This window comes from Ranitomeya variabilis, chromosome 3 (assembly GCF_051348905.1).
Source record: "Ranitomeya variabilis isolate aRanVar5 chromosome 3, aRanVar5.hap1, whole genome shotgun sequence".
Lineage (NCBI taxonomy): Eukaryota > Metazoa > Chordata > Amphibia > Anura > Dendrobatidae > Ranitomeya > Ranitomeya variabilis.
In genome coordinates, this window is record NC_135234.1 from 673,670,110 (window position 1) to 673,690,744 (window position 20,635).

The 20,635-nt window shown below is 38.3% G+C and overlaps 2 protein-coding genes across 2 annotated transcripts in view; both read right to left on the bottom strand.

The window, feature by feature from the left end:
* The window catches only part of HOXC10 (homeobox C10), a 159,231-nt gene that overhangs the window by 80,777 nt on the left and 57,819 nt on the right, over positions 1-20,635 (bottom strand). The window lies entirely within an intron of this gene.
* On the bottom strand, positions 16,958-19,716 carry HOXC5 (homeobox C5). Its single transcript, XM_077297949.1, has 2 exons — positions 18,743-19,716; positions 16,958-18,198 (listed from the first exon to the last, which is right to left on the bottom strand). Exons 1-2 carry the CDS (start codon positions 19,218-19,220, stop codon positions 17,984-17,986), a joined length of 693 nt encoding a protein of 230 aa, XP_077154064.1. The 5' UTR covers positions 19,221-19,716; the 3' UTR covers positions 16,958-17,983.

The following is a 20,635-nucleotide window of genomic DNA, read 5'->3' on the forward strand; positions in this document are numbered from 1 at the left end:
AGCAGATGAGATGAATTTGTCACAGGCTGCTGTGCTCTGCTTAGGCAGCGATTGAGATAACAAAGCTCTCAGTTAGATTACGTGAACTTTGTCATTTCAGTCGCTGCTTATGCAGAGTGCAGCAGCCAAAGAGGAAGCTCATCATGGCTGCTACACTTTGCATAGGCAGCAAGTGAGATTACAAAGGATGCACTGAGCGTTATCACAGCTGCCTCCTCTCACTTTCCCCAAATTTAGAAAATGCCAACTGTAGATGAACAAAAGAACAAACAAATAGTAATAAACACCAAGGGCCTGATTCATCACAGCTTTTATACCACAATTCGGGCTAAAAGGCTTTGAAAAACCCAAAGTTTGAACTGAAAGCTTTACTCAAATTTTGCAACTTATGGCGCTCTCATACTATTTTGGCCCAGCTACAAATAATTGTGTGGGGCTGGGAGCAGAGAGGAGACATGGTGACTGCCACTCATCAAATTCATTTGGAAAAATTGGTTCTGTGACCCTATCCTCAGGGCGCAGTCAGACGGCCACATAAGTCAGACCGAGATGGGAAAGTGGTGCTTGGACTGGTCGCGGCTCTCCCATCCTGAGCGTGACAGCTGCATGGAAGTATATGAAGCAATTACACGTGGGTCGTGAGACAATAAAGCCATAAATCTTTTATCTTCAGAAGAGCGACTAACTTCCGTATCTTGTGTACGCTGTATGGAAAGCAGCATCTTGTTCGTGCACTTTTTCCAAGGGAGTTTTTCTCCCTGAATAAGTTTGTTTAGGACAGTGTTCCAGATCTCCAGTCCTCAAGAGCCACAAACAGATCACTTTTTCAGCATTTCCCTAGTATACACAGGTGATGGAACTACTGGACAACACTAAGGAAAATCCTGAAAACATGATCTGTTGGTGGCTCTGGAGGCCTGGAGTTGGGGAACACTGGTTTAAGGTAGTAACATAGTTACATTAAAAAAAAATCACAAAAAACTGTAATACAAATACACAGTAAAAACAAATATATATATATATATATATATATATATATATATATATATATATATATATATATATATATGTAATTTTATTTTTAAAATTTTATCTCTAATGATCCACGGATAAACAAGCACAAAATACACATCTTGTCTCGGGCCTGGCAACCAACGCTACGCCACTGGGTACATTTCTGCTGTGTTTCCTATGTGCTCCTAATCTTCTTGCTTCAATAAAGTTAGGACAACAAATCCAGTAGCCCCCCCTGCAACTTGTACTATAAGACCCGGATCTACCTTGCAGATTCCCAACTTCTTGGCAACCATCTGTCCAGACTTATAAGCCTCAGCATTGTCCGCCTTCTTTGTCTTTCACCAACCAACCTATCAGCAACCACCCATAGAGGTTCATTAAATATGGCTTGTCACAGGTCCATACCTATGATGCAGGACTCCTGTGCGATTATGCCCTCATAGGACCCCAGACAAATCAATGTTCCCCCCACCCAACATAGTGCCAAACGATGATTTCCCCAGTTTCACACATGGTACTAGCCATGGCCTAAATGTCTGTAAAATCACCATGCAAGCAATAGGAACATAAAGGTCCAGTACTAGTAACTATAACAGTACAAGCACATACATCTATATATGACATACTACAGTTCTATTCAATTAACATGTGACATCTTCTACTCTGTAAAAAAGGCAGAGATTGTAGGAAAAAACACAGCAATCCCATTGAAATAAAAGGGAAACTGTAGTCATATAGTGAAAGGAGCTGCAAGACACATAGTAGGGCGGCCATCCTGCCAGGGGCAAATATATCATTGGTGCAGCCTCTGCAGTCGCACAGGGGCCCAAGAGATAAGGGGGCCACTACCACCTCCAAAGCAGCAAGCAGCTTCTGTCATAGACAGAACTATTGGGCTGCAAAGGGCCCATACGTTCTTCTTGCATAGCGGCCTTTTTCTGTCTGTGTCCACCAGTGCACACAACCATAATTATATGAGTGTATAGGAAAATATATGTATTATACAAGAGGTATATGAATTAAGTATAGAAGAGGTATAGGAATGAAGGTCATGGATAAAGAGCAATAAACAAAATATTATCATGGCCAACAACAATCATGGGGAACTTCAGGGATTAATGACCATAGGGAACAATGCGGTACATTCCGAACTTCTAATCTAGATCTAAATCATTAGATTAGATTAATGCATGATCAGAGAAACCAATAGATACCAGGTACTGATTACCTATACAGAAACGATAGTAACAAACGGCTCCTTTGTGCTGCTGATGGAAAACAGGAAAATTCCAGGAGACTCAGTATTATCTACATGTTTTGAAATGATCTGATTTCTTCATCAGGATAAACTGCAGTGGTTTTATCCTGATGAAGAAATCAGATGATTTCGAAATGCATAGATAATAAAACCTCTTCAAGTTATTACGGAGTCTCCTGGAATATTCCTGGCTTCCATCAGCAGTGCAGAGGAGCCACTTGTTCTTATCTTTTTTGTTATCTATTGCTCTTTAAACCAGTGGATCTGCATTAGTTGATCTTCTCAAGCTCTAATATTGTTGTGTATGACACCATGAATCCCTGCCCAACAATGAACCCTTTAATACTGGATAAGACCCTGCTTGCGCTTTTGTTCTCCATCTTCCTTCTACTTCTCATTAGACTTTATTCACACATCAGTATTTTGGATCAGTATTTAGTTGGTATTTGCGTGCCAAAGCCAGAAGTGTCTCCAAAACAGAGAAGTTTCCCTCCTTGTTTTGGTAGACAAAGACTGATGCAAAATACTGAGATGTAAGTAAGCCCTCACCTATATGGACGTAGATGACTAGTAGTTCATGTTTTTTAGAATGCCAGCTTCCACCAATGATCCAAACATTATAATGATAATAATTACTCATTTTCCAAACCAACCATTTCACCGAGCCATACAAAAAAAAGAAAAACTGGTCAACTCACAACACATCCTCATAATGTCCACATTGCCTGAGAATGGCAAACGTGGAGCATAAGAAAACCTTACAGATCCAAAAATGAATGAAGGTCCAGCACAGACTGGTGTTCCAATAATGACGTCAGCCTTATTGCATGCACATACAGTTTATCAGAATATCCACATCCTTCATCCAGTCAGCTGTTCTTTGTGGACCTTTATTTTTTTTTGATGCTTGGATTTTTTTTACATGCTATTTACTTGTATAAACAAATATTGATGCTGGAACAACAAAAATGAACAGTTACATGACAAAAACTGTCTTTTTTTGCCCATAGCAGCCAATAACATCTCTTACATTTATATTCTGCTCTTGCAAAATGAAAGCTGCTCTGTGATTGGACACTATGTTCAACAAAATCAGCTTTCCTTTAGATGGTTTCATAAATCAACCTCACTGGTTTATTTTCAATGTACGAAAACAAATCATAAAAACAAAATGTCACCAATGCTTATCCCACTGGCGGACACAGATAAAAGAGGACCCATGTGCAAAAAAAAAAAAACAGTATATGGGCCCTTTCCAGTCCAATAGCTCATCATAATGACCAATTCCACCAGCTTTGGAGGTAGAAGTAGACTTTTTACGTCTTGGGTCCGTGTCCGGCTGCACAGGTTGCGTCAATGATGTGTCCGCCATTGGCTTATCCTGTTCCATGTTATTGCCATTGACTTCAGGGAACCAGCTTCGTTTTGGTGTCCTGTTTGCATCCCCTTTTAATGGTAAACTTGCCCAACTTAAAAACAGAAGCAGCATCTGCCAACAGGTTGCAAAAATGTAGCGTAACCGAGTCTAATTTAACAATGATCCCAAACATACAGCCAATGTCATTAAGAACTATCTGCAGTGTAAAGAACAAGGAGTCCTGGAAGGGATGATATAGCCCCACAGAGCCCTGATCCCTGCATCATCGAGTCTGTCTGGGATTACATGAATGCAGAAAAAGAGAAATATGGTGGTTCAGAGTCCAAGTTTCAAAGGTGTAGTCACACACCTGGTTAAAGCATGAATGCGGTATATTGAGTCAACGCATTTCAAGGATTCCAAACCTCTTCATCAGGACGAAACCACAATGATTGGGATTACGTGCAGAGACAGAAGGATTTGCGCATGTCTACATGCACAGGAGATCTGTGGTTAGTTCTCCAAGATATTTGCCACATCCTTCCCGCTGCGTTGCTTCACAAACTGTGTACAAGCGTAACTTGAAAATTTATGCTTTGATGCTGTTTTGAAGGCCATGAGATGATCACACTTGATCATGACTGACAGCACCCAAACCATTGTATCGCATGTGTTTGCAAACTGGTGAGAAACAGTGTGATGTAACACAATGGAACGCTGATAGATGAGACACAAAAAAATACGCTTCTCAATTTTGCCAACATGTACCAGCGGCTCTGAAGTAGTAAGTCAGAAAATGTTGGTGGCAGACTTTTCCATATAGCCCATGCCCCTCTATCTGATTCTATGCCTCGATTTGGAAGGGTTGCCAACATAACAGGTCACATATAACCCATGGGTACTCAAGGCAAACTTGGTACCATCACATTTACTGTTTTGTCTGGAGATTGAAGGAATAGGTTGGTAACACCTTGCACAAGGGTAATAGAAAGGAAATTTGAAGAAGAAACAGAAAACTGCCTTGGTGGGCACTGCCCAGCACCATCTCTGGTCTACTGCACTTGGATACTCGCCTCCTTCTGTTGAGTTGGATTCTGCTTCTCAATTGGCCCCAAAACAGCTGGCAATACTAATGCACTTGGCATGTGTGTCCTAGGCTACAACTATGGACAAGGGTCCAACTTGTATTTCACCCTTCTAATTAACTAATTATAATATGTGATCTGTTAGTTCTAATAGTAGAAAGAGACATAAGGATACATTTACTGCCCTGCTGGTCAAGAGGATATCCAGCGGAGACGATGGTGTTCAACAAAGAGCAGTTTTATTACTCTACGCATTTCAGAGGTGAACAAACTCCTTCATCAGGAAAAAAAAAACACAATGAGGGCACAGAGAGAAATGTTGGGGTTCAGATAATCCAAAAATCTAGCCAAGTGGCATAAACCTACTCCTTGGGGGTGTGCCCAGACAGTGTTCATTGGTTGTAATCAAAAAAGCAAGGAGGAAAATAAAAAAATAAATTTAAAGGGAAGGCATTGCCCTATATTTGTTTAAAAAAAAAACAACAGCAAATGATGGTAAAAGAATATTAGGATATTTAGCTCATAAAATGGGTGTATTAAAGGAGAATTAAAAAAAAGGGAAAGAAAAACATTTTTATAAATGGGAAGAGGTGAGAACAAAAACTGGGACCGAGAATCAACTATGTAAGATAGTGAAGGCAATGTGTCTATGGAAGAACAGAGGGCAAAACAGCAATTGTGTGAATTAAAGAGACACAATCTGAGAGAGAAAAATATATAAAAAAGGTGGTGAACAATTGTTAGATGATTATAAAAAGGATCACCGTATTACATGAAATGTGTAAGCAGGATTCAAACTGTTAACACTGACAGATCTTGATCCAGTGGATTTAACAGAGGGACTAGAACTAGTCAAGTGCTGCTGAAGGAGGTTGGATGAAGAGGATATCAAATTTGGTAATGGGCATCAGTGGTTGGCACAGACAGAAGAGGGCCCCTGTGCAAGGACTGTAATGGGCCCATTGCTGCCCAATACTGTGTCTGTGACAGAAGCTGCTTGCTACCTTGAAGGTGAAGGTGACCCCCTTACCTCATGGGCCCCTGTGCAGCAACACAGATTGCACCAATGGTATGTCCGTCCCCCATGGGTACCAAGGGTATGTAAGATTGGACAAACTACAATTTGTTGTATATAGAGAACATATTGAGTTAATTGTTCACAAATGCTTCAGTACTGGACTACAGTGTTAGCAGGAGAGCTTGGCTTCATTCAGTGCATCATGTAGGAAGCAAGTACGATGTGTGTGAGCGTAGCGAAAGTTATCAGGACAGTCCGGACATATTGTATAAGCAACTGTAAACAAATACAGGTAGTATAGCATGTCTTATAATGAAGTTACTGTATACAGCTTTATACTTAGAAAATAGTTGTACTGCCCTGTATTGATTATATAGGGGTCCTGCCCTGTATTGATTATATAATTGTATTGCCTTGACCACATAATATTATTGTACCGCCCCTGCGCTTATAGTTATACTGCCCTGTACTTTCAATATAGCGGTACTGCCCTGCATTGATTATATCGTTTTCATGCCCTGCACTTACAATATTGTTGTACTGCCTTATACTTCTAGTATGGCTGTACTGCCTTGTATCTAATATATAAAGCTGAATGTGTGTATGTGTGTGTGTATGTATGTCCGGGATTGGCATCTGAACCGTCGCAGCTACAGCCACAAAATTTTGCACAGTCACACGTCTGGACCCCGAGAGCGTCATAGGCTATGTTGTGAGGTGAAATTTTAACCCCGCGCTTTTCAATTCACCAAACAATTTTGCCCCTATCTACATAATGGGGAAAAAGTGAAAGGAAAAGTGTTGGAGGCGTCGCAGCTACAGGCACAAAATTTTGCACAGTCACACGTCTGGACCCTGAGAGCGTCAAAGCTATGTTGTGAGGTGAAATTTTAACCCCGCGCTTTCCAATTCACCAAACAATTTTGCCCCTATCTACATAATGGGGAAAAAATGAAAGGAAAAGTGTTGGAGGCAAATTAACAGCTGCCAGATGTGAACAAGGGGGACTTAAAGAATGAGAGCGATGGCGCCAAAGAGTATATACTGTACAGTTGCTAAGGTGGGGCCCCGACATGGGTTAATCACCACACCACCACGGGGATATGAACACACACACAAAATGCGCCACACACTACCACGTTCTCGAACACATATACCACCCTCAGCACACATTTCACCACACATACACCAACCTCGCCACATAAAAGTTGAAACACAAAAGTTGCAGCTCAAAACTCGCCACGCGCAAAACTCTCCACATGCAAAACTCGCCACACGTGCAAAACTCACCTCATGGAAAACTCGCCACACGCAAAACTTGCACACGTGGAAAAATTGCCACATGCGCAAAAGTTGCAACACATGCAAAAGTTGCCTCACACAAAACTTGCACATACTCAAAAGGCACCACACATAAAACTCGCCACGCGCAAAACTCACCATGCGCAAAACTTGCTGCACACAACTTGCTACACTAACCTGTCACATGCAACTCGACACACAAAAAGTTGCTACACGCATGTCGCCACACAAAACTCATCTCACAAAAGTCGCTACATGCATGTCGCCACACGCAACTCAACACACACAACTTGACACACGAAACTCGCCCTAAAACACACACAAGTCTGGTATTATCCTTCAAAAATAAAAATCTGATTAATAAGCAGACAAACTACAAGAGCAACAAATGTACCATATAGGAATCCGGCAGCTGTCAGTCACATGACCAGTCTATTATGTGTATGTGTGAGCTAATATATACTGCCAGGGGGTGGGCTTACTGTTGGCTGGAGATTTATCAGGCTGCCAATTTAGCTTACAAATACTGAGGTAAAAATACTGACCAAATAACGTGTGAATGAGGTCTAATACAGGAGGAGATTACATACAGATATATACTATATACAGGAGGAGATGACACACAGGTATAAAAAAAAAATAAATAAAAAAAAAAAAAAAAAGTATATACTATTTACAGGGGAGATGACACACAGGTATATACTATATGCAGGAGGAGATGACACACATATATATACTTTATACAGGAGAGATGACACACAGGTATATACTATATAGAGGAGGAGATGACATACAGGTACATACTACATACAGCAGGAGATGACATACAGGTATATACTATATACAGAAGGAGATGACACACAGGTATATACTATATACAGAAGGAGATGACACACAGGTATATAGTATATACAGGAGGAGATGACATACAGGTATATGCTATGTATAGGAGGAGATGACATACAGGTATATACTATATACAGGAGGAGATGACACACAGATATATACTATATATAGGTGAGATGACACACAGGTATATACTATATACAGGAGGAGATTACATACAGGTATATACTATATATAGGAGGAGATGACATACAGGTATATACTATATACAGGGGAGATGACACACAGCAGGTATATACTATATACAGGGGAGATGACATACAGGTATATACTATATACAGGAGATGACATACAGGTGTATACTATATATAAGGGAGATGACAAACATGTATATACTGAGGTGAAAATGAGAGGTGTGAGGTGAAAATGAAAAGGTGTGAGTGCAAAATGAGAGGAGTGAGGGAAAATAGTGGAGTGATCGGAAAATGACAGATGTGAGGTCGAAATGACAAGTGTTAGGGGGGAATGAGAGGAGTGAGGGGGAAAATAAGAGGAGTGAGGGGGAAAATGAGAGGTGTGAGGGAGAAAATGAGAGATGTGAGGGGGAAAATGAAAGATGTGATGGGGAAAATGAGAGGCGTGATGGGAAAATAAGAGAAGTGAGGTGCTATAACTAACCACATATATTTACTATGCCCAGGCAACGCCGGGCTCTTCAGCTAGCTTAGATTTACAATCTCCATGCTTTTCTCATGGTCAACTTTATGTGGCCTGTTCAAGAGTTGGAACAGCCAAAAATCTGTTTGTCTTTGCACCTGAAGGAAAAACTAAGAATGTCGTTTATCAAAAGGCTCTCGAATAAGTAGTAGAAGATTACTTCACATTACTTGGCCAATTTAGTTAAATCTGTGTGGAATATCTCTGGTGTTGAAATATATGTTGTAAAATGCTTCTATTAGCTTAGTTTTTGCCTTTTAATAATTACATTTCTATCTATTTGTTTTGTGTTTTTTTTGTGCAGAATAAATTTTTGTTAACACATTCTATTTTGCTAACAGCAGTTATTACCCCGGGCGAAGCCGGGTAGTACAGCTAGTTTATTATATATTAATACTGCCCTGTACTTGTAATATAGCTGTGCTGCCTTGCGTTGATTATATAGTGGCACTGCCTTAGGCGGCATCACACTAAACGTATGGAATATCGGTCCGAGTCTCCCTGCCAAGAGTCGCACAAGTGTTCTCCGTATGGTGATCCGTGTGTAATGTGTTTGCAATGTGATGATGCGATTTTCTCGCACAATGTATGCGTATGGCATCCCTATGGAATCCGTATGGCTTTACATTTCTCACTGATTTTCCCCATTGAATTAAACAGCTCAGTGGGCTGAAATGAGGAAAATGTGTTCATATTTGTCACAAGCTAGACGGATGATCCGTGTGGTGTCCGAGTTTTTATCGCACCCATAGACTTGCATTGGCGAGTCTCGGAGACAATCGCAGCATGCTGTGATTTTACATGCACGTCAAATACACCTGAGAATAAATATGGTGATGGGAGCTGCCCCATAGATTAACACTGGTCCGAGTGCTATGCGATGTTTTCTCACATGGCACTCGTCCGTATTCTACGGTAGTGTGATGCCAGCCTAATACTTAAAATATAGTTGTACCACCATGCACTTATGATCGTACCACACTGTACTTGTAGCATAGTTGTATTGCCCTGTACTTAAAGGGAATCTGTTACCAGTTTTTTTTACTTCTAATTTGAAAGAAAGCTTGTTTCCAATGATATGTCACTTACTGTGGTTTTTAAAAAAATCACGTTATGAGCAGTAGATTATCACTAGAGGACTGGTAAACCTGCTTCCAGGTAGACCTCCATACTCATGAACTCTATGTAACCCCGCCTCCACCACTGATTGGCAGCTTTCTGCCTATGTACAGTGTACAAATAAAGCTGCCAATCAGTGGTGTGGGCGGAGTTATACAGAGCTCAGCATCCAGAGAACTGGGGTTTTATTACAAAAAATGCAACATGCCTCTCAATAAGTGTCACTTGGCTGGAAACTGGCTTTCTGCCCCTACATCATGCTGCCGACAGATGGGGGTCGCAAAAACCTGGTGACAGATTCCCTTCAATTTTGTCAGCCTCATGTTTATAGTACAATTGTATTACCATGCAGTTATAGTACAGTTGTACCATACTGTATGTACAATGCAGCTGTGCTGTCCTGTGCTTGTTATATAGTTATAAAGTCCTGTACTTATATCTGTAATGCCCTGAACTTATTATACAGTTATATTGCCCTGTACTGATTATATAGGTATAAAGTCCTGTACTTATATCTGTAATGCCCTGAACTTATTATATAGTTATATTGCCCTGTACTGATCATATAGGTATAAAGTCCTGTACTTATATCTGTACAGCTCTGTACTTATTATACAGTTATATTGCCCTGTACTGATTATATAGTTATAAAGTCCTGTACTTATATCTGTACAGCTCTGTACTTATTATACAGTTATATTGCCCTGTACTGATTATATAGTTATAAAGTCCTGTACTTATATCTGTACTGCCCTGTACTGATTATACAGTTATACTGCCCTGTACTGATTATATAGATATAAAGTCCTGTACTTATATCTGTACTGCCCTGTACTTATTATACAGTTATATTGCCCTGTACTGATTATATAGATATAAAGTCCTGTACTTATATCTGTACTGCCCTGTACTTATTATACAGTTATACTGCCCTGTACTGATTATATAGTTATAAAGTCCTGTACTTATATCTGTACTGCCCTGTACTGATTATACAGTTATACTGCCCTGTACTGATTATATAGATATAAAGTCCTGTACTTATATCTGTACTGCCCTGTACTTATTATACAGTTATATTGCCCTGTACTGATTATATAGTTATAAAGTCCTGTACTTATATCTGTACTGCCCTGTACTTATTATACAGTTATATTGCCCTGTACTGATTATATAGTTATAAAGTCCTGTACTTATATCTGTACTGCCCTGTACTGATTATACAGTTATACTGCCCTGTACTGATTATATAGATATAAAGTCCTGTACTTATATCTGTACTGCCCTGTACTGATTATACAGTTATATTGCCCTGTACTGATTATATAAAGTCCTGTACTTATAGCTGTACTGCCCTGTACTTATTATACAGTTATATTGCCCTGTACTGATTATATAGTTATAAAGTCCTGTACTTATATCTCTACTGCCCTGTACTTATTATACAGTTATATTGCCCTGTACTGATTATATAAAGTCCTGTACTTATATCTGTACTGCCCTGTACTGATTATACAGTTATACTGCCCTGTACTGATTATATAGATATAAAGTCCTGTACTTATATCTGTACTGCCCTGTACTTATTATACAGTTATATTGCCCTGTACTGATTATATAAAGTCCTGTACTTATATCTGTACTGCCCTGTACTTATTATACAGTTATATTGCCCTGTACTGATTATATAGTTATAAAGTCCTGTACTTATAGCTGTACTGCCCTGTACTGATTATACAGTTATACTGCCCTGTACTGATTATATAGTTATAAAGTCCTGTACTTATATCTGTACTGCCCTGTACTGATTATACAGTTATACTGCCCTGTACTGATTATATAGATATAAAGTCCTGTACTTATATCTGTACTGCCCTGTACTTATTATACAGTTATATTGCCCTGTACTGATTATATAAAGTCCTGTACTTATAGCTGTACTGCCCTGTACTGATTATACAGTTGTGTTTCTCCAGAAGCCCAGTGTTTTATGTCCTGGTGTAATAGGTCCTTACTACCTGTTGTGCTGGTTTTCATCACACTGTTTGCATGTCTCAAATTACAGGCTTTAAGTATGCAAAATGATCTTTTGCCATAGGTGTCACTCTACTACACGTTTTTACATGTACTTTAAGGAAAACCCTTCTATGCACATAACTATACACCAGTCGTGCCACACTGCCAGGTTCTCATCCACGTCCCTGCCCCCTTGATCCTCAGTACATCTCATCCCTGCACTTGTGCCATCCACTTCTACATATGCAAAGTTGAACTTGAGTGGCTGAGACAGGAATCCACCACCTTCCTGCTGCACTCAGCACCTCCTACAGGGCAGAGCACCACAAGAGCTAGGAAGAAAATAGCCCAATTATTAACAGACTATGGCCTTAAATTATTTCCTTCAGATTCTCTTGATCACATTATTCTACAAAGTTTTATAATATATATTTTTACTACTGATATTTATAATTTATGTTATATTATTTACGTGTTTGTTTGATATGTTACTACTACCTTCTGGGGGGGCTACCTTTCTTTTTTATTGGCATTTTAACATTTTTGGTATGGAACAATCAATCCTGATTTTCATACAATGTCATTCTAGTGGAATAACATTTGAAATAAAATATTACATCTTCCTGCTCACAAGTCCACGTCTAGGTTTTGTGTACAGTTTATTTTTCTAGACTCACAATGAATAAATTGTGATAATGACTGTTTCTACAATGTAACATCAATCCTTGTAAAATGATTCCAATTAATGAATCCCAGTGTGGCATTTTCACTGCTCTTGCGCTATTTGTCCCTGATGGTAGTTCCATCTATATCCTACATAGTAGGAACATAAGAAGTAAAACAGAAGTAGGTATCATCTTCAGACAATAGACGCAGAAATTAATTTCTATTTAATGACTTTTTATAGTCTGCCTTTTGCTGGCACCTTAACATACCTGCAGACTTTTCTGTTAATAACGTCCCATAAACAAAGAAAAAGCAATCCAAGATCAATCTGTCCTTCCTGCTTTCCTAGGGCCGTATAAGTGTGTGCAACTCCTCAGAAATGGACTATCTGTTTATCCAAAAATCTCTATATCTTTTTATAATCTATTAATCCATGTAGCCCTATAAATTCATCTAAATAAATATATCCAATCAGTTCCATCGATCTATCTATCAGATCTATCTCTTCTCTATCTGTACATCTATCTATCTTCCTAAAATCTATATTTATATATGTATAAATATGTATTTCACTCTTTATTTATATATTATTTATTAATTCAACAAAGTATATTTCATATTTTAGTCATATTTAACCTATTGATCCATCTATCCAAATCTATTAATTAGCATAATCTCTCATTTGTATCTTTCTCTCTTTCTAACTAATATCTATTTTTATATCTTATGAGTCTTCATATCTGTCTATCTCAGCTACATCTCTATCTGTCTATCATCTATCTTTTTATCTTATATGTCTTTATGTCTAGCTGTCTATTAATATATCAATCTATTTCATCTATATATCTATCGCCTTTACATTTATATCTTTATTTATATATCATCTCTTTTTTTATTTATGTATCTACCCATTCCCATACAATTGAGAATTCACCTCTCTTTATGAATTAGCATAACTTTATCTATCTATCTAAAAAAAAATTGAGCAGAGAGCAGCACCTGAACAATAGCAAGAGTTGGGTGCAGGGCTTATCTATCTATCTATTCTACTATCTATCTATCTATCTATCTATCTATCTATCTATCTACTACTTGTTTATCTATGCTTTCTTTCTTTCTTTCTTTCATTCTGTGTAGTTGTTTCTATCTGTCTGCTTGCCTATCTATATATCTATCTACTTTTCTAACTATTTTTTCCTTCTTTCCTTCTTTTCTTCTTTCTTTCTTTCTTTCTTTCTTTCTTTCTTTCTGCTTGTTTGTTTGTTTGTTTGTTTGTTTGTTTCTATCTGTCTGCATGCCTATCTATCTATCTACTTGTCTAACTATTTTTCTTTCTTTCTTTCTTTCTTTCTTTCTTTCTTTCTTTCTTTCTTTCTTTCTTTCTTTCTTTCTTTCTTTCTTTCCTTCTTTCTTTCTGCTTGTTTGTTTCTGTCTGCTTGCCTATCTATATATCTTTCTATCTATTCATCTGTCTATCTGCTTGTCTATCTGTTTGTCTATATCTGCTCATCCCTATCTTTCTCATTCTTTCTGTACCACATCTGGGTGCTCTTTGTCTGTACAATATACCCTTTGATGTACATTTGGCCTGAAACCATGCTGAAAATATCTAAAGTATTTACTACAGCAGTCTCATAAAGGAGAACCCGTTTGTTGAGCGCAGCACACACTCAGAGCTCACCTGGAGGACTCTTTACTAATGACTTTGGGGATAAGGCGCCTTTGAGTAACTGAAACATATGGTAAGGATCTGTGTCTAGATAAGACTAAAGTGCATGAGACAGAATTTCAATACTAATATATATGGCTGCAAGTGGAGAGCCCGATCACTGCTTGTATCTATCATTAGGGACTCTATTTGTCCTATAGTTCAGCTTTGCATTAGTCCCAATTAGGGACCCTCACCTTTGTCGGGTCTGTTGGGTACAAGCCTGTACCAGGTAGGGTTAAATCTGCAGACATCTTGATAAACCTTCCTTGATATTGCGCATGTACATCTCCTGCACCACAAACTTTCCTGAAGCCTACAAACTTCTGCTCCCTTCTTCTTCACAAAGTCTCATCAAGTCACCTATATTTGTTACCATCCTTTATACAACATTTGTAAGGTCTGTTCTTCTCCATCCACCCTCCCCCACTCCTATAAAGTCCTTCCCAAATATACTTTATAGAATATAATGCTAGTTTAGGAAGCCAAATTGGAGGCGTTAAACCCAATGCATTACACTAGCTCCTAATCACTACACATTACAAATCATACATATCATCTATCCACTATATGAACTGACATACACTGTGATTCGTCTAAATATATATATAAAAAAAAGTTACCTTGGAAATTCCTCTATGGTAATAAAAAAAAATAAGAAAGGGGGAAAAGAAGCCCTTGGATTTGCCTGGGGTCCTTTTGGCAGATGAGCTTTCAGGAGGCGACGTAATCCACACTAACTGCCTTGTCCCACTGTCCCAGCATTAAAGAGCCCCAGCAGCTGCGATGGTGGACAGTTAAGATTATATATGATGTAAATACATTGTAGCTTTGTCAGCTCCCCCAAACCATAAAACTTACTTTAATGACATCACGTGCTGCAGGAGCACCATTCAGGGTCCTTCCTTATGGCCATCCACATAAATAACCTTTCCAAACTTTTAAACTACTAAATTCACATAGTAGCCAGAAGTATTTGCCCTAATGTTCTCTCTTAAACTAAAAGCAGTCATGGACTTAAAATCTGTATTAATGTGTGCCTACCTAATAGAGGTCACACTTGTTACTGGAAAGGTAAGTGGCCTTTTTTTCCTTATCAAGAATTTTTCTTACATTTTTACTTTTTTTTTAATCTGCAAGATGACTCAGTATGTTAGTGTGAAGTCATTGCTGCATTATTCAGATGCAGCTGTCCGGTGATGTCAGCTACTTACACTGTAAGTGGACCTGATCTCTGTTCTGCTAGGGTTAATGTGTGGGGGAGTATTATACAGTTAGTGCACTATTATTAGAGAGCTGGGCTTTTTATAGGCTAGTCTGGACTTAGATAGTATCCATTGTATTATAGGGGGGTTAGGATGTAAAGTGAGGGTCAATGGAGCTAAACTTGTAATATCATGTACATTCCAAACTATGAATAGTGGCTATGAATGTGTGACTGACCACAAATGAGTAGATAGATGATATATGTGTAGAATATGTGTGTTATTTATATTACATAAGAGCTTCTACTTGTTTGTGAGCAAATATAAGCAGTCCTATGTAAAATGATCAGAAGCTGAGTAGTGCTAACAGACAAATTCAGCTATCTATGAATAGTTTATTTTTACATATTTGGCTAGTATGACAAATGTGATGTTTATTAGAATTAAAAAAATAGTAAAAATAAGTATGTGGAGAAATAATCTAAACTTTACATTGCTCGATATTATTTGAGAAAATTAGAGGTTAATCGAAATTAGAGAGATGATGTCACCCCCATGACAGACACCACTGTAGAAACTGACAGTTGCACATAGAAAATCTAAGAGAATCCAGATTGACAAAATGATCTATCTACCTGACAACATCAAAAAAACAGCCAAGGCACAGTACAAGGTAATTACAGAGCGGCCATAAAACCTCAAATAGCTCTGATATTTTCAACAATCTGTGATTAAAAAGATAAAACAACAAGTTTTCAGGTCTAGGATTCATCTTCAAAGGCTCCAATGTCAGGAAGCTGTTCTTTTGTCTGCAACGTGTAACGGAAGTGCCATAAAGTTTTATGATCCCCTTAACTTATTCCAAGCATTTGTCCCTACTGTAAATAGATCTCAGGCCAGATTGCAGATAACACCATGGAATCATTTTCTCAGGATCCAAGTCTTGTAGTGAAATTTACACACCAAGAGAACAATTTTGACCGTGAGAGTGGTGTATTCCTTCACTTCTTTGGGTTAGTTTTACAATATAGGTTATTACTTTGGCTTGAGACTCTGGAATAGAAATTTCAGGATCAAAGGTGATTCCCAGGTATGTCATTTTGATATATATATATATTTCCCAATTATATTTTATCTTCAACAAATTATTTTATAGTCACTCCAAAAAATGTAGAATTTTGTGATTATATTACATAGTTTGGTATGTGTATTTATATCACTATTTCCACCATGATAGATAGATAGATAGATAGATAGATAGATAGATAGATAGATAGATAGATAGATAGATAGATAGATACTAGATTAAAAAGAGATGGCTTTGGCATGTATCCTTTTCTTTATCTCTGCACCATGATAAGAGATAAGTTTACCTGCAGTCATATCTGTTACCAAGCCCATAGATGACAGACTCAGCTCTGCTACATCAGCAATGATAAGGTGTGTATGAATGTGCCTATGCGAAACAACCACACATAAAATGGAATTGTGATTCTATATTTCAAGCTTAGTCATTGAAGACCCCCAATTATCTAAAGGCATATGAGATGTTTTATATTGAACATCTGTGACCAAAAAGAAGCCACCATATCTCTCACCCCTGCAGAAATGAATGTGAAACCAAAGATGTAGTTGACATTCAGTTCAACTGTTATATTACTTGCAGTTTATTCAATATGACAAAATATAGGATTCATGATTTCTCACATATGAAATTGAAAGCAATAAATATATGAGTTTACATTATTGAGTAGAACTGACTAGGAAGGATTATATTAAAACGATGACGTACAAATTGTGGCTTTATACACTTCAGCATTAATTACTAAAAAATGAAACAAAAGCATAAAAACAGCAACAAAATACAATAAATTACACCAAAAAAAATCAAGTCCAATGGTCCCCTCCATCATGCCCCTCCATGGTAATGGATCCTGCACAGAAGTATAACAAATTATACCATAGTGTAAGGAATGGGAGAATATGTGGAGGATCCAGACCCAATAGAACAGAACAAAAAAAATGCTACCTATCAATGGGACATAAAAGAACAAGTTCACTTGGAATAATGGTGACATAATGGAGACTATACAAGTGCATGGAGGAAATGTTAGGATGTACACACATTCTAGTGTGCATCTACAATACTCTATTTAACAAATAGGAAAGTTTCAGCTTGAAACTTTTTTTAGCCTTGTGTTCTTTTCCCTTAGATAATTCCCCCATCTAACTGGCCAGCACCCCCCTATTATAATAAGCACAATATAATACAGCCACACTTTCCCTGCCCTTTCAGACCAGTAGCCTGATTAGCATTTTTTTCTCTGAAGAACTTTCCTTGACCCTGGACAGATTGTAAGTCTATACAATACAGCCTGGACGTGTAAACCGAAGCAAGGAGCGAGCTGCCTAGAGAATTTTTTTTTTTACTCCACCTTGAGACTCAAATTGGTCAAAATAATACACTTAATGGACAAAATACAGATCCGTACATTATCTATACATGAGTGGGGTGTACTAGGGGAGATCTTAGGTGCAGTCATCAAGATTTTACCTTCCCTTGATCTCTTCCACCTCCCCTCATACAAGAAGAGAAAATTAAAAAAGTTTCTGAAAGTAGATGTAGTAAATGCAAGATTAAACATCTAAGCTCCTTCAAGGTTCCCTTCTTAAAGTGAGTCTTTGCTTTTGACTTTAGAATCCTTCTTCCACTTCATCCTTCGGTTTTGGAACCAGATCTTGATCTGCCTCTCGTTTAAACATAGATTGTTGGCGATTTCGATGCGCCTGCGACGTGTCAGGTATCTGTTAAAATGGAATTCTTTCTCAAGTTCCAGGGTTTGGTAGCGAGTGTAGCTGGTCCGGGAACGTTTGCCATCAGTTTCTAAAGGGAACAAGGTAGCAGGGGTGAGCATTACAAATTAGGAAGAATTAAAAAGGATCCTTGATTAAAGAAAAAAAAAATTCTCCCACATTCTGAGACTAATCCCCTGCGCTATACATTATATTCCTCGCAGGCAAAATATTTAACACGTCTACATATTACTGTATCATTAAATATAAAAGCAAAACATGCAATTAAAAAAAGCAAACAATCCCTAAAGCATAAAGCCCCTCTACTTGGAATACTACAGGTTAAATAAATAAATGTATATGAAAAGTAAGAAAAAATATAAATTCTTATATTCTGCCCCCCTAAAAAAATGAAATTATTGTCTTTTCTCCACGTTTTGTTCCTATGATCCAATTATGCTGTCATAAATTTGAACGTCTATAGCCTGTAAGCCTTTTAGTGGACAGTTTTACGAGCAATTGATGCCTAAGTCGTAAAATTTACGACCTCGGGTTTTTTTTTATTATTTGCCCCGCATGGCCTATAAAAACCAATGCAAAACCCTATGAAACAAAAGCGAGAAGTGAAAGTTTACCATGGCTCATATGCAGTTTGGTCATCCAGGGGTAGATTTGGGGCGGCTGCTGCTGCTGCTGCTGCTGCCCCTGCTGCTGGGGTGCTGGCTGTCCTTGTGGGGCGGTGGGGACCGGCTCTGCTTTGATGTTCTCGATCCCTTTCGATCTGTCCTCCAGCGAAGTGCTCCCGGCTTTTTGGTTGTAAATCCCAGGGCTTAGTGCGCCCTGCTCTCCTCTGCCCAGAGGGTGCCCGCCAGAGCCCATGACAGTACAGGAGGGCCGCTCAGAGTTACTGCTGGGGTTGGAAGGCATGTCCAGACCGTTTAGAGAGTTGGAAGACCCCGGAGATGGGAATGTAATGCTCAGATCCAACCCACTGTAGCAATACCTGGACGAAGGGACCTCGGGTACAGATCCATAATTCCCATAACTTTGCATGGAATAGGCAGGAACATTTTGACTTTGCTTATAGAATGAATTGGCTACGTATGAGCTCATAGCTGCAGCTGATGATGATTATTATTAGTATTATTATTTTTGCACCCTTTGATTAGCCTTGATTTGTGGCCCTTTGAAGTTCAGGGGTTTTGTTCTCTAAAGTGCAGAATTTATAGCTGGGGAATCCTCTTTCTTTATTCTATGTGCTCTGCCCAAATATGGGATGTTTAAATAGAGTCACGTGACTCTGTTGGCCAGTCATAAATTTGGCTTGATGACCCCAGGAGGTTATTGATGGAAGCCTGTGAAACGTATCTGATATGTTGGCAGAACAAAACTCAAGGCCCCAAGAAGGAAAAGAAGACAATGAGGCCACAGCGTCACCTGGTGCCAGCAGGGCGGTATAGCACCTGCTACTAAACATGGCTGCGCCACCATTGGGGCGACAGGTCAATGGGTGACTCGCATCACTTGGATATTTATAACTATATCCCGACCTGAATAATTTATTTCAATAGTGGTTGACCACCAATTCAACAAGGAATTTAATGGCTGCACCATTTCCCCTTTTCCCTAGGGTTCCCAATAAAAAATAAAATAAAGGTATATTCTGTTTATTTTCTCACCACTAATGTGGCTTATATCAGCACAGATTATAGTTTTAATTAGCTAATTACCATATTAATTTATTACACCTATTCTATTATTTAATCACTTCTTTATAAAATGGGATAGAGCAAAAAATCAGCAGTCTGCCCTTAAAATGGCTTTTTTTAAGGGCTTATATTTTATAGGATTGGAAGTGGGATATAATATTTCCTTATATCCACTAATTCCTGAGATATGTATTTACAGGCATAAACCCCATCAGATAAGACAAGACATGTGTAAATAGATGTCAGCCATGTGGAAGGCTTTGTTCAGTTCTGTTTTCTGCTCTGTACCTTAGAAATGCAAATCCTTATCTAGGAAAGCATCTCCCAAACATACGTGTGCAATAAATGTTTGTGGCTTAGATCACTGGAGCGAAAGTTCTGGTCTCTGCCTGTCTGCTGTGCATGGAGGATCAGAACTGCAAATACCAAAATACCAATGGTTTTGGTTGTATATACCAGCCTTCCTCTATAGCAATCCTCTGCTGTTGTAGTGTCTAATAATATAAATATATATATATATATATATATATATATATATATATATATATATATATATATATATATATATACTTGCCACAACTTATATTGGATTTCCTTAGGGTGAAAGGTTCAGCGCAATTGTAACACGTGTACACTCATGGTTGATGGTTGCGAATTCTAAATTAATTCTAGCAGGAAAGAGTTGAGCAATCCTCAGTTTTCAAGCTTTCTTGTAGTCCCTTTTCTGTTTACTACAATTTTTTTTTATCACATTTACATATTTTTAAGTATTTTTTTTTCCAAATAATCAATGAATAAACTCAACCATCTTTTTTTTCT

Excerpts from the sequence above, each read along its gene's own strand:
- HOXC5 (XM_077297949.1), bottom strand. The coding sequence starts at position 19,220 with ATGAGCTCATACGTAGCCAATTCATTCTATAAGCAAAGTCAAAATGTT. Across the intron at positions 18,199-18,742 it reads CAAACTGCATATGAGCCATG|AAACTGATGGCAAACGTTCC; the intron begins GTAAACTTTCAC and ends TGTTCCCTTTAG.